Here is a 12,132-nt window from a genome sequence, read left to right as displayed (position 1 = left end):
CTCTTTGGTGATGCAAATTGGGAAGTGAAAAGTGCTGTACTGGCAAGAGGAACTGCAGTTAGCTGTTGCTTTTGTGGGCTTCCTGCCTGCAAATACTGGATGATCATGCTGCATGCATGCTCTACTGCTTCCAAGTGAAAAACTAAAGCATACAGCTAAAGATAATAGTCTGGGGCTAAACCAAGAGCAGGAAAGGAAAGGGGAAGTGTTTAGAGGGTATCAGAATTACTCTACAGACTTTGCCAATGCTGCTGCATAAGCAAGGAGTGTGAAAGCACACCTTATGCTCTCCCCAGCAGCACCCAGCAGGGACAGGGCTGCACAGGCCTTTCCTTGGCTCTCTGGAGGTTGTTTGGATAAAGCCACGCAGGCAGAGAAACTCTTTTCAGTGACATACGCTCAGCCACCTGAAAAGGCTTTTCCATTACAGCCCTTTCAGCAGCAGGTGTGAGATGGTGACAAGCCCCAGCTCACTCCTGTTACAATAACGCTGGACAATAACTAGACAAACCACAAGAAGCCATTCACCGTGAGAGGTCCGAATGAGGAGCACTTTTTAATGAATTGGTGGCAGGTTTTATCTAACAAAAATTCTCACAGTTGTTGGCTCAGTCCCTGGGGATGCTCTTTTACGATGCCTCACAAACACTCCCATCTGAGTCAACAGCACGGCATCAGGCTCTGCGGTGAGCTGTTTCTCAGGGACAGGCAGCTCTCTATGGTTAGCAAGAGACGCTGAAATGAAAGTTTTCTTGCGTAGCTTTCCTCTGCTGATTCACTCTTTCTGTTTTCATGTTCTTCACTTCCTTTCTGGCAGTTGCAATGCTTCTTCCCGCACCTCCTTTCATGTGCAAAATTTCTCTCTGTTCCCAGTCGCCCCATTTGTCCTCGACCTTTGCAGCAGGCCAGACCCAGGTTTGGATGGTGTTTGCTGCCCTTAAGGAGCTCAGAGAGTGTCCCTGACTCCCCACTGGGACCTTCTTCTGGCCACAGCTCCTCCCTTACCCAACAAGCCTTTGCTTCAGTGAGAATTTTGACTGAGGGCTCAGTAAAAACTGGAAAAAGGGTAGAGGAACTGACCCATTGCTAATTTAAGTCTGAATGTATTCTGCTTCTTCCAGCTCCTTTACTGTGGAGGATCATTGCTTCTAGGGAGCATTGGGATATCATAGGGAGGTCTTACAAACCAGAGTGCCTTGTAAATGAATAAGAGCATAACACAATTCTTACATGTTTGCATTTATAGATACGTAATTCTTAATGTGATATTAATAGAATGCTGACTGTAACGTGGCAGGGAGTTACTAATTTTTCAGTGGTATGTATAAGATACTGGCTTTGTTTACCTTGAAAATATAGCTTGTGAGTGAAATGTTAGCAGCATTCCTTCTGATTTAAATGTTAAACAAGTGAAATTTTCCACAGCAAAAACTGCAGAGCTCATTCTGCTCTTTCATGTTGATGTAAGTCACTGCTGGAGATGACAGTGCAGTGAATGTTGTCAAGCTAAGAATGCTTTGAAAAAAACTAATAGGTCAAATTCTGCTATTGCATGACTAGGGCCACTGTGAAACCTTTTACAATTGCTGGCAGATAACAGCTGCAAGGGTTGGGTCAGAAATTAAGGTCAAGGGCAGAACTTGAAGTTAGTGAACTGTTGGGTGATTAAATGTTCCATGGTGTGATATATTTATTTGTTTTAAAATAGTAGGTGACCAAAGAGCTTATTTTTCAGTATTGTTTTTGTTGATGTTGCAGGAGAAACGCAGCACTTTAAAAATGCCTTTGCTGGGAATGATGCCAGTGTTATGGGATTACCACTTGCTTTCTATTCAGGAATGTATGCCTATTCAGGCTGGTAAGTTGTTGAAACCTCTAAGTATTTGTCCTGAAAACAAACACTAATACGCTTTAACAAAGACATTTATTTATATGAAGAAATGAGTATCACATTCTACCTCTTTTGCCAAACTACTTCATGTAGCAAGGGCAGATCTCACCACTGTTCCATATGCTCAGTAGTTATACTGCAAGCAGCTCTACAAAGGAAATTTTTTTCTTCTCCAGTGTACAATAGGTAAATATGCACTGAGCGCTAAAAAAAATCAGACTTTGGTTTCTGTTCTTAAGACGAGAAATAGAGGCAACAAGAAAGGTGTGCTCTTAAATTTGCATTAGGTATTTTGATAAAAGGATAAAAAGGGATAATGAAGCTTTATTTTTTTGTTGAACAGGTCAGTAATTACATGAAAAACTAATCTATGAACAGTTGTAAAGTTGTGTGGACCTCAGCTGTTGCTTTGTAAAAGTAGTATTTGAAGAATAAGAAGCAAACCACTGTAGCATCAGTATAGACCACAAAACAAGTTAAAAACCTAGATTTGTATGCCAAAACTAGATTCTTATGCCTCTTGCTCTGAGACAATTAGGCCTCACTTAAAAAGAAGAGCTACTGGCTTCCATAGAAGTCAAGTGCTATTGACTGTGAGCAGTGTGAGAATCTGCCTTCATGTGTCCTGCTCAGAACTTTCTTTCAAGTTCTTTTCCTCTCCCCCACCAAAGTACACAGAAGCCCGTCTGAAAGGTGCTGCCGCTCTTCAAATCTGCCATACGATTTATTCGTGCTTAGTGAGGGCCCCCCACCGCACAGTGCCAGCGTGCGTTTGCAGCAGCAGGGGAGGGGGATGACTACAATGCACCGAGTGGGCTTGTTTTGAGATAGCTTTGTCTGCAGGTCTTCCCTCTCCTTTCCATAGCCTCACAGACAGCCAAGTTCTTTACCTTGCACAAAAGGTGAAGGCTGAGAGATAAGGGGTTTTTTTATTTAATTCGGAGGCACAATGCGCCAAGCATTTGGGTTCTCTGCCTGTCTGTAACTCTCCGCTTGCAGGAGCATTTATAAACATGCACAAGTGAAGTACTGGACAGAACTTTTGTATTAAATGGTGGAGGGGGGGAACCCAAGAGAGTCCAAAGCCTTTATCTGTGATAGATATAGAAGAAAAGAGCCTGGCGTTTTGAAGCCTCAGAGAAGTTGAACTCATCATGCGGACAGTCTCTACCTCCTCCTTTCTCTCTTATATAACCACCTCTGTCCATCATAGCCATACATGTGATGGTTTCTCACTTTTAAAATATTAACCTAACTGTATGTTTTTGTATGAAGGCAGTTTTAAGAGCTCATTAATATCAATCACCAAGGCAGAGTTTGTGTACTGTAAAATGCCACATAAAAAATACTGTTATTCTGTTGCTTATTTCCCATCTTTCCATTTTCCAGCTATCGTTCCAAACTCTTACAACAAAAATAATCTCTGTTTTTCCTTTACACCTTCTGACTTTTATTTCAAGGTCCTTATTTGCCACTTATAAAAGAAATTAGCAGGAAAAGACCTGATTTGGCTAGTGGTTCTTCCCAGCTGCCTATTTGTCTTTGTCACCAGCTCAAATCGATTGCCTCAGAGCACAGGAGAGCAGACCATTAAGTGGAGCGTCAATACCCTTGCGCTATCAGTTTCATGGGGCTGTATCAATCCAATAAACTGAATGCAAAGGAGTGTTGCAAGTGTTGGTGTTGTGGCCCAGGACACAGGCAGAATTCTATGCATAGCCTAAGAGACTCTTCGCTGTTAACGATACAGCTTTGAAGAGCAAACCAAAGGTAGTATCTCATATGTGTGGGTTCATCCTGCGAAGAGCAAGTGTAGGTTATTTAGTATAGAAAATGCTGGGTGAAAAAGGACAAGTAGCGAAAAGAACACAAGGAAGCATGTCTTTGCATCAAGAAAAGGACTGATGCAGGTCAAATTACTTCTGTCTAGAAGCAGGACTGAGGCCAGAAAGAAGTAGCTGAGTGTCTTACTCGTCAGAAGCCTTCTCTCCTTTGAACTATCCCAACCTCCCCTTTTGTTCTCTGTGCACTAGCAAGTTTAGAAACAAGGACTGAGGCAGTTGTATAAGATGGCAAATCTAGTTTTACAGAATTTCATGCTCGGTCACAAAACCCCATGTTTTTAAAAACCGTGAGTCAGTGCTACCTTGTTCTGCTAACCCACATGTGCTCCAAGACTTGGGATGGAGAAAAGTTCCCAGACTTTCTGCCAGGTCAGGTACCGTTTGTTTATTCACTGTAGCACTGTTGGGTCAGATATCATTTGTCTTCCTGTATAAAAGTAGAAAGCCAGCATAAGCACTGCATTGACTGCTCTGTTTAATTAGCCAGGATGTGACTTTGTGCCCACATCTAAGCCAGGCACATCTGTGTGATCCAGTGATGCACAGACCCAGTGCTAATAAATGCAGAACAGAGGGTTCAGTGACCTTGAGGCTTAGTTTGCTTTGTATGCAGGACCGTGCCCGGTGAGTAGATCCTATGAATTCCCATACGTAGCTGGTTCTACTCTAGCAGCATGCAAGAGACGGTGCAGTCTGTACCAGAGGCTGTGCAAGAGCAGGCAGGATTAGCAGCCTGGGTCTGTGATTGCATACGACACACTAGTGTTCAAATCTGGATTTTAGGAGGGTTTATTTCGAGGCTTCTTTTATTTTTATTGTTAAGAAACCTTGCTGAGTACCCTGATGAGAATTTTTCACAATACAACCTGAAACCGTAAAAGGCTACAGCCACAACTGGAGTATGAGGCTTGAGGGTGCATGTGCATTTGGGTAAAGGGTTAGGGTAGACCATAATTTGCCTAGTGTGCCAGGGGGGAAAAAAAATAAAAAATCCATGCCAACATTACCTAGCTTTTGTCTTTTTTCTGCTTTGCTGTCTTTTATAAGAATTACCTTCCTGAGTGTGGGGATGAGGGAAGGTTAATTCTCATGTTCTCCTTAATCCAAATGTGGGTCTGCAAAGTATATTGTCATTAACAGCAGTGCTTAACCAAAAACATTTTCTTGATTCCTTGGGATAGAAATACCAAATCAAAATCTATCAACCCCTTATAATACATTTTATAACTCTTTTCTAGGTTTTACCTCAATTTTGTAACTGAAGAAGTGGAAAACCCTGAAAAGTATGTACTTAATTTTTTCTTAACTTTTGAAAAATGGTCTTAAAGTTTAAAATGCTATAAAAATACTGATCGTCAGAAATTCTGCATGCTGGCCAAGTTGCTTGCATTCCAGAAGATCTGGTATCTATTTGAATTGCAGCTGCTTGAAACTTTGCTATTTTTGGCCTGTCATGACCTTGTTATGTATTCTGATTTTATGTGCACAGAAAGCAGAAAACTAAGTAGATCTCCAGGGCTCTGATTCTCCCCCTCAGGATACAAGGAACCATCCGGTGGCTCCTTTCAGTGGAAGTTACTGGTATCCTGTCAGGGAAATCTAGCCCAAGAAACTTATCTGCTGCAATATTTGGCAGTTTTACTGTGTTTAAATATTAATCAAATACTTAGTTCTACTTGTTTTAGATGTCTCAGAGTTGCAGGATCTTGAATACACATAGCACAGCATTCGGTCCAATTAAGCTGAACAGAGGATATTGGTAGAAGTCTGTTTCAAACCAGAGACAAACACTCTTGCAGTGCCTGTCTGTAAAATATGGAAAGAAAAGCTGTCCTGTTAGGGAGAGTTTGATCTGGCAGATCTGTTTGGGTAGATATGTTTTGGTACATGCAGCCAGTAATGGAACAATATTAAACATTTCTAAAAATTAAAGAAAACATGCCTTGTCAAATCAAATTGAGTTCTTTGAGGAAATTAACAATTTACTTGATTAAAAATTAATGGGTAGATAACATTTTCTTAGGTTTTTAAAATAAGATACCTGGCTGGATACCAAATCACTTACTGTTTAAAAAGACCCCCAGCACTGTACACTCAGAGAATATGAACGTACATATCTGAGAGGTTTAGAGAAACAAACAAAAAAACCCCACAAACAAACCCCAAAGAGCCGTTGGTGGGGAGCATGCAGAAGGTTTTTAGTTAGTTTCGTCAAAGTCTGAACAAAGCCTCGTGCTGGTATTTCCTTCAGAGACCTGAAAATATTTTAAATAAATTGATGATGAAACATGAGGACAGCAGAAAGACTGGCAGACTTCCACTGTTTCAGTGCCTCTGAGGGGTCTTGGGTGTTAATGGGTCTTTAATGTGATCAGGGTACGTATACTGAGGAATGTACAACTGGAAGCTGAAACCAGGCAAATGCAGGTAGAAAATACAGCTTTAATACTTAACAAGGTGGTTAGCTAATCATTAACACAGATACCTATTTACTGTTGGGTTTTTCTTTGGTAGTCTTCAGTTCAGACAGAACACCTTTTTAGCAGCTGTGCTTTAGCAAAACACAAGCCGTTTGGCTTGGTGGAGAGCAGTTGGCCAACATTTCCCAAGCCTGGGACACACAGGAACTCAGGCTAGATGATCCAATAGCAGATCTGCATTTAACTACCAAAGATCTGTGTGTCTTATAAAGTCAGGAGGCAGACATTTAAAAAAAAAAAAAAAAACACAAACCAAGACACTTCTTTTTTTCTTACTTTTGAAAAATCATATGGCAGACTGAGTTGAAAAGAAATGTGAAACTAAATGAAGGAGTGAAGTGATTCTGTTCCAAGACTTCTGCTGCTTCAGGAAATTATGGGGAGATGGGTTAGGAGCCAGTCTTGGTGATGTGATCAAAAACGTTTGCTAAAGGCAATATAATTTTTACATTATCATGTGGTTACCATCGATATCGTGTGGTATTTTTGAACATGCACATGCCTAACACCCTTTGGGACTTTTCATTTATGTGTTTCTGCAGTCCTCTTAACTGTATGGTGATTAACTGAAATGATTTGTAATTCTCATTACAGCTATTTTGGTTTATATTGACTATATTTCCTCGTGATTTGAGTCAGAGGAGTGCTTATTTTTGAACATTTTGCCCTCTACTGTGTGGGACAGAAAAGCATAGTTCCTTTTTTTTTTTTTTTTTTTTCCTTCTCCGACCAAGTACCCATTGAAGCATGTTGTATCACAGTTAAGAAAAGCAGTGTGGGTTAGATTTTGGGGTTTTTTTCATTGCAGCTGGGATGTGAAAGGGGAAAATGTTGTTTTCTTCCATCTTGGGAGAGCTTCTTTGTTCTCCATGTAACCCTCGGAGAGCTGCTGAAGTTAATTGTTCTACTAGTGGGGATGCAGGACCAGGGGGCGAGTCACACAGCCTGGCTGGTTCAGCATGTTCTGGGATGGATCTACCAAAAACCAGCTCAATGTTACATGTGCAGTGTTCTTGCAAAGCTGTTAAAGCTTCCCTTCATCCCTCTTCTCCTTGAGGTTGTGATTTGAGAGGATGGGAAGGGAAGATGCCCAGTGTTTGCAGCAGGGTGCCTGGGATCACAGTCTCCACATGAATACATAGTAGAAGAGACTGGGATTTTAATCATGGCTAAATAAGTAGCAGGTGATGGCAGGGCAAGTGGATTGCTACCAGCTGTGTGGATGGAGGCCTCTGCACCACCTGTAAACGGGGATTCTGGACTCTGTTAACCCAAACCAAGCAATTCAACACAACAGTTGGAATATTTTTTAGTCTAGTTGGCACCCATGAATGACTGTATTGGAAAGACCTCCTGCTGAACGGGGCCCTGCTCCACCACCATTCCCAAAGATACAGGGCAAGGGAATAGTGTGGACTAATCCCAGGGTCAACTGTCTCACCTTCCACCAAACTCAGGGCAGAAGTCAGGTGAGCACTACTATAGGCATTTCTTAGAACTCAACTGCTGCTTTTTTTAGAAGTATTTTTTTGTACCTAAAATGCTGTCTTTCCTTTCATCCTGTTGTATGCCTTATGTAGCTGATTTTAAAAGGGAAGAGGGAAGTACAGGCTTGAACCACCTAGAGTCTGTAACAGCTCCAGGTGTGCAATTTGTAATGTTTGTCAATGGTTAGGGATGCAAATTACTTACAGCGACAGAGGTGAGCACGGTGGTGATGCCGTCTCCGCTGCGCGTGCCAAGGCAAATGTTTGTCTGAGAATCAGTCACAGTTGCATATTTCCAGGTGTGCAGCAGCTTTTAAAGTAGCTGACAGCTGGTGCTGAGATGAATGATCAGCACCGTCCCCATGTTATCCAGCCTGCCTCAAAGGCACAGTGAAGCGTACTGAAAGCGTTGTGGGGAGGATAGCACAGTTACAACAGGGGGGATGCAGAACTGCTCCAGCAGAGAGAGGAGTTACAGCGGAGCTGCCAAGGGGCCACATTTGCTGAGACCTGGCCTTAAACCCCTTTTTATGTGGTGAGTGCTGGGCTCCCTCTCTGCTCTTGTGGTATTGTGGAGGGCGACAGAGAGGGATGAGTCAGGGCCCTAGAATACATCCTGAAATGCATGGGAAGGTGGAAACATCTACTTTTGGATATTAAATTGTTCCAGATAAGGATTGCTTTGTTTGCTGCAGCATGTCCGGCACCAGGAAAGCTTGCTGGAGTACAGCAAGTGCCATTGGAAATGTAGGAGAGAGGCAGGGGAAGGGGGGATGCTCGTGATCCTGCCCGGCTGAAAGCTGCCTTTGTGCTCCAGTGGAGCAGCTGTTTGTACAGGCAGAAAGGGCTCCTGGAGGCTGTGGGAGGCTGTGTAGGTGCAGCAGCCTGCCTAGGAGCAATAAATTGCAGATTTAGGTCTATAAGTAGGATAAATACTATGGGGATGAGGTGCTGAGATACCTAGGCAATGTGAAATCCTAGATGGAGACAGCTGACACAGAGACAGTGGAAATGAGCCAAGTGGATGGGAAGTGCCCTTAAATTATAGAAAGGAGAATGGAAAAAGGGGGAAAAAGATATCTGAAAGTGAATGCTATCACTTTTCGAACAGATTTTTGGAAGTACTGCTGAATTCTCACTTTTGAAATGTCACGGTCTCTTCTTTTGTATAAGAAAAAGGACATTATTATAACCCCAATTATCATAAGATGTAAAAGTAGCTGTTTCTGTCTCCTGCTAAACCCCCTTTTGATGTCTCATTTTTAAGCCTGGACTCATTTCTTTATTCCCCTTTGTTAAAGTGCTTCCCTCATACAGCCTTAGTAGGACCTGAAGCAACATGAAGTTGATGTTTGTTTTACAAGGAGCTGTGGTTGCAGTGTTCAGCTGCTTTAATGTATGATGCTTTTTAAAAGAGACTGAGAAAATTTTATTATCAAGAATATGTGGAACAACGTTGAAGTGTAATAACAAATTACTTTTACTTTTGAAAACTGTGCTTTGCGAACGTGGTCAATAGCGATTGCTGCTTGAAATGAAATATCTGAATAATCCTTGAAGCTGAGCTTCACCAAAATAACCTCATGCAGCCACGTCACGTGCAGCTTTGATCTTTTTGATTTTCTTACATTATAAGGATCAGCCCTACTCAGACTAAGGTCGTATTGTATTGTTTAAATAATAAGTGAATGAAGGAACAGCCAGGGCTCTGAGAGAGAATTTGTCACCTGAAAATTGACAGGAGCCGTGTTGCCTGGAGCAGTAAATTTAGAGGACTGGAAATCAAGCATGTTGAACTTTCAAACTCATTTCTTATACACAGTCTTTGAGCTCATCTGTATTCTTGAGCACCCACTCTGTACTCTCAAGAAACCGACCAAGTTTTTTCAATCAAGACCCTAAAAGCAGCTCATGCCTGAACAGCACTCCCCTCCTCCCTTCCCAGGCGGAGCAGAGTCCAGGATCAGTGCTTGGGTTTGTCAGGAACTTTGATGGACTCCAGATGAGAAAATAACACAGGAGTTGTTTTACATTACAGCAATGTCTTCAGAGCCTTGTCAAAGTTGGGGCCAGATTGTGTCAGATGCTGGCCAAAGAGAATCCTGCTTAAAAAAATTATGTTCCGTGTCCTCAGTGTGAGCAGATGATGAGCCTGAATGCTTCACATCATACAGGTTAGGCTCTTGTTGAATAGAAAGAAAGTATTATTTCACCTTAAGGGAAGGGAAACGCAGAGTTTAATTCCTTGGTGACTCTAAGGTAGTCTGTGATCAAGTGGGCAGCTAGAGATGTTACAGAATCATGGAATGGTTGGGGTTGGGTGGCACCTCTGGAGGTCATTCTGTCCAACCCCTGCTAAAGCGGGGTCACCCAGAGCGGGCTGCACTGAGCCGTGTCCAGGCGGGTTCTGAGTGTCTCCAGAGAAGGAGACCCCCCGGCCCCTCTGGGCAGCCTGCCCCAGTGCTCTGCCACCCTCACGGTGAAGAAGTTCTTCCTCACGTTCAGAGGGAGCTGCCTGTGCCTCAGCGTGTGCCCGTTGCCCCTCGCCCTGTCGCTGGGCACCGCTGAAAGAGCCTGGCCCCGTCCTCCTGCCGCTGGCCCTGAAGATGTCTGCAGCCATCGATCAGAGCCCTCTCAGCCCTCCCTTCCCCAGGCTGAGCAGCCGCGGGTGTCCCAGCCTGCCCTCCCCCGGGAGGTGCCCAGGCCCCTCACCCCCTGCGCAGCCCGCGCCGGGCCCTCCCCAGCAGCTCCCTGTCTCTGGAACTGGGGAGCCCAGCGCTGGGCACAGCACTCCCGGGGCGGCCTCCCCAGGGCAGAGCCGAGGGGCAGGATCCCCTCCCTGCGCCTGCTGGCTACAAATTGATTCACAGTCCTTCTCTAACTCGAAATCATATTATTTCTTCAACAGTGTAAGATGTTGTTAGTGTTGTTGAACTTCGGAAATATTTTTTCCTTCAGTGGTCTTCAATTTCAGTTGTATAAAATGATAGATAGGAGATTTTTAAAGGATGTGGATTCTGAAAATATTTTTCAGCAAAAACTTAGAATCCTCTGCAGTTGCAGTTAAGTAAAGCTACTATGTGGCATAATCCTTTCTTCCCCCCCTTTTTTTTTTCTCCTCCCCCCCCATCCCATATCAGGCCATTTCATTTGCAAATATTCTGTGTCTGTTTGTAAAATAACTTTGGTCCAGCCCAGGCAATCTATCATTGTTTAAAAAGTTACACAGTGCAAAGAACATATTATTGAGATGTATAGTGTTTATAAGCCTGCTCTCAGATTGATAAATCATGTCTTGTGCTGTTGAAAAGCCAAGAAATGAATTGCTTTGCTGTGACCTTGGGGTCTGAGATTAGTCAGTTTGTCTATTAGATTTTTCCAGTGTTCTTCGCACTTCATTTATTCCTTCTTTTCTAAGGAACGGAGAAGCGGTAGATGTATAGCAAGTCACCAAGGTTTGATGTCGTCAGACATTTTGTAAAATCAGGATTTCAACATAGTTGATATAATCTGGTTTTATATTCAGTTTAAGTAATGTAAGTGCCATGTCCAATTAACGTGTACTACCCATTTGTATTAATTAAAGCTTAAAGTCACACTTTGCATCTATAAGTGAGAGAAATGTGGTATTAGAGGTTTTTTTTTCAGGGTGTCTAAGCATTATAGAAATGCAGATGGATGGGAGGGGAGCGGTGGCTGAGACACGTCTTCCAGCTCCCTGGTTGTTTGTAGCCATCTGATTTTTGGCACATCACGTTAGGATGCCCCCTCCCTCCAAAATCAATCAGAAACTTGAATTGCACTGTTCCTCACTACTAGTCGAGACCATGGCTAGTTATTCCTAGTACTCATAACAATGAAAAATATTTTAATGTTAACTGGGAGGACACAAGCCTTTGATTTTTCTGCCTCTCTGCTTCTCTGTTAATTTTTGCTATTTTTAATTTGATGATGAGCTTTACTCTGAAGAGGAATGTTAATAAGATATCGATTATCTTAGGCATCAGAAAAGGAATAAAGTCAGAAGTTTATCCCCCCACAGCTACGCTGTCTGTCATTTCAAACACACTTCACCACTCCTTTTTATTCAGGAGAGACAGACTGAGTAGCTGAAGCACTGAACTGGGACTCAGGAGAACTGGCTCAGGCACAAAATTGCTGTGGAAATGGAGGGTGGGTTACTTCGTCTTGTCTCCTCTTTCCTTCCTTTCTCTCCTCCCCTTTCTAAATCCAGTTTATGGAATGGGAGTTACCATCTCCTGGCTTCCTTTTTTTGAGCATTCATGTCCTTCCAAGATCAGGGATAAGTAATGGGCTATAGGGAAGCATTATGAGGAAGTTTTTTTGGATTTAAAAATCTGTGTGCCTACTCCTTGAACTGAAAGCTTTAGCAGATTTACTACACCCTGGGTGTGGCTTCTGTAGGTCCC

At 42.9% G+C, this 12,132-nt stretch overlaps 1 protein-coding gene across 2 annotated transcripts in view; it reads left to right on the top strand.

The window, feature by feature from the left end:
• Positions 1-12,132, top strand: part of SLC7A11 (solute carrier family 7 member 11) — a 113,788-nt gene that overhangs the window by 68,702 nt on the left and 32,954 nt on the right. For both annotated transcript variants that reach the window (XM_055796517.1, XM_005239851.3), the window contains 2 exons: positions 1,759-1,858; positions 4,974-5,018. In XM_055796517.1, the coding sequence (XP_055652492.1) occupies positions 1,759-1,858; positions 4,974-5,018 (145 nt within the window). The remainder of the gene's footprint in view (positions 1-1,758; positions 1,859-4,973; positions 5,019-12,132) is intronic.

The sequence above is a fragment of the Falco peregrinus genome, chromosome 2, assembly GCF_023634155.1.
Source record: "Falco peregrinus isolate bFalPer1 chromosome 2, bFalPer1.pri, whole genome shotgun sequence".
NCBI classification, from domain to species: Eukaryota; Metazoa; Chordata; class Aves; order Falconiformes; family Falconidae; genus Falco; species Falco peregrinus.
This window is presented reverse-complemented; position numbering and strand designations above follow the sequence as displayed.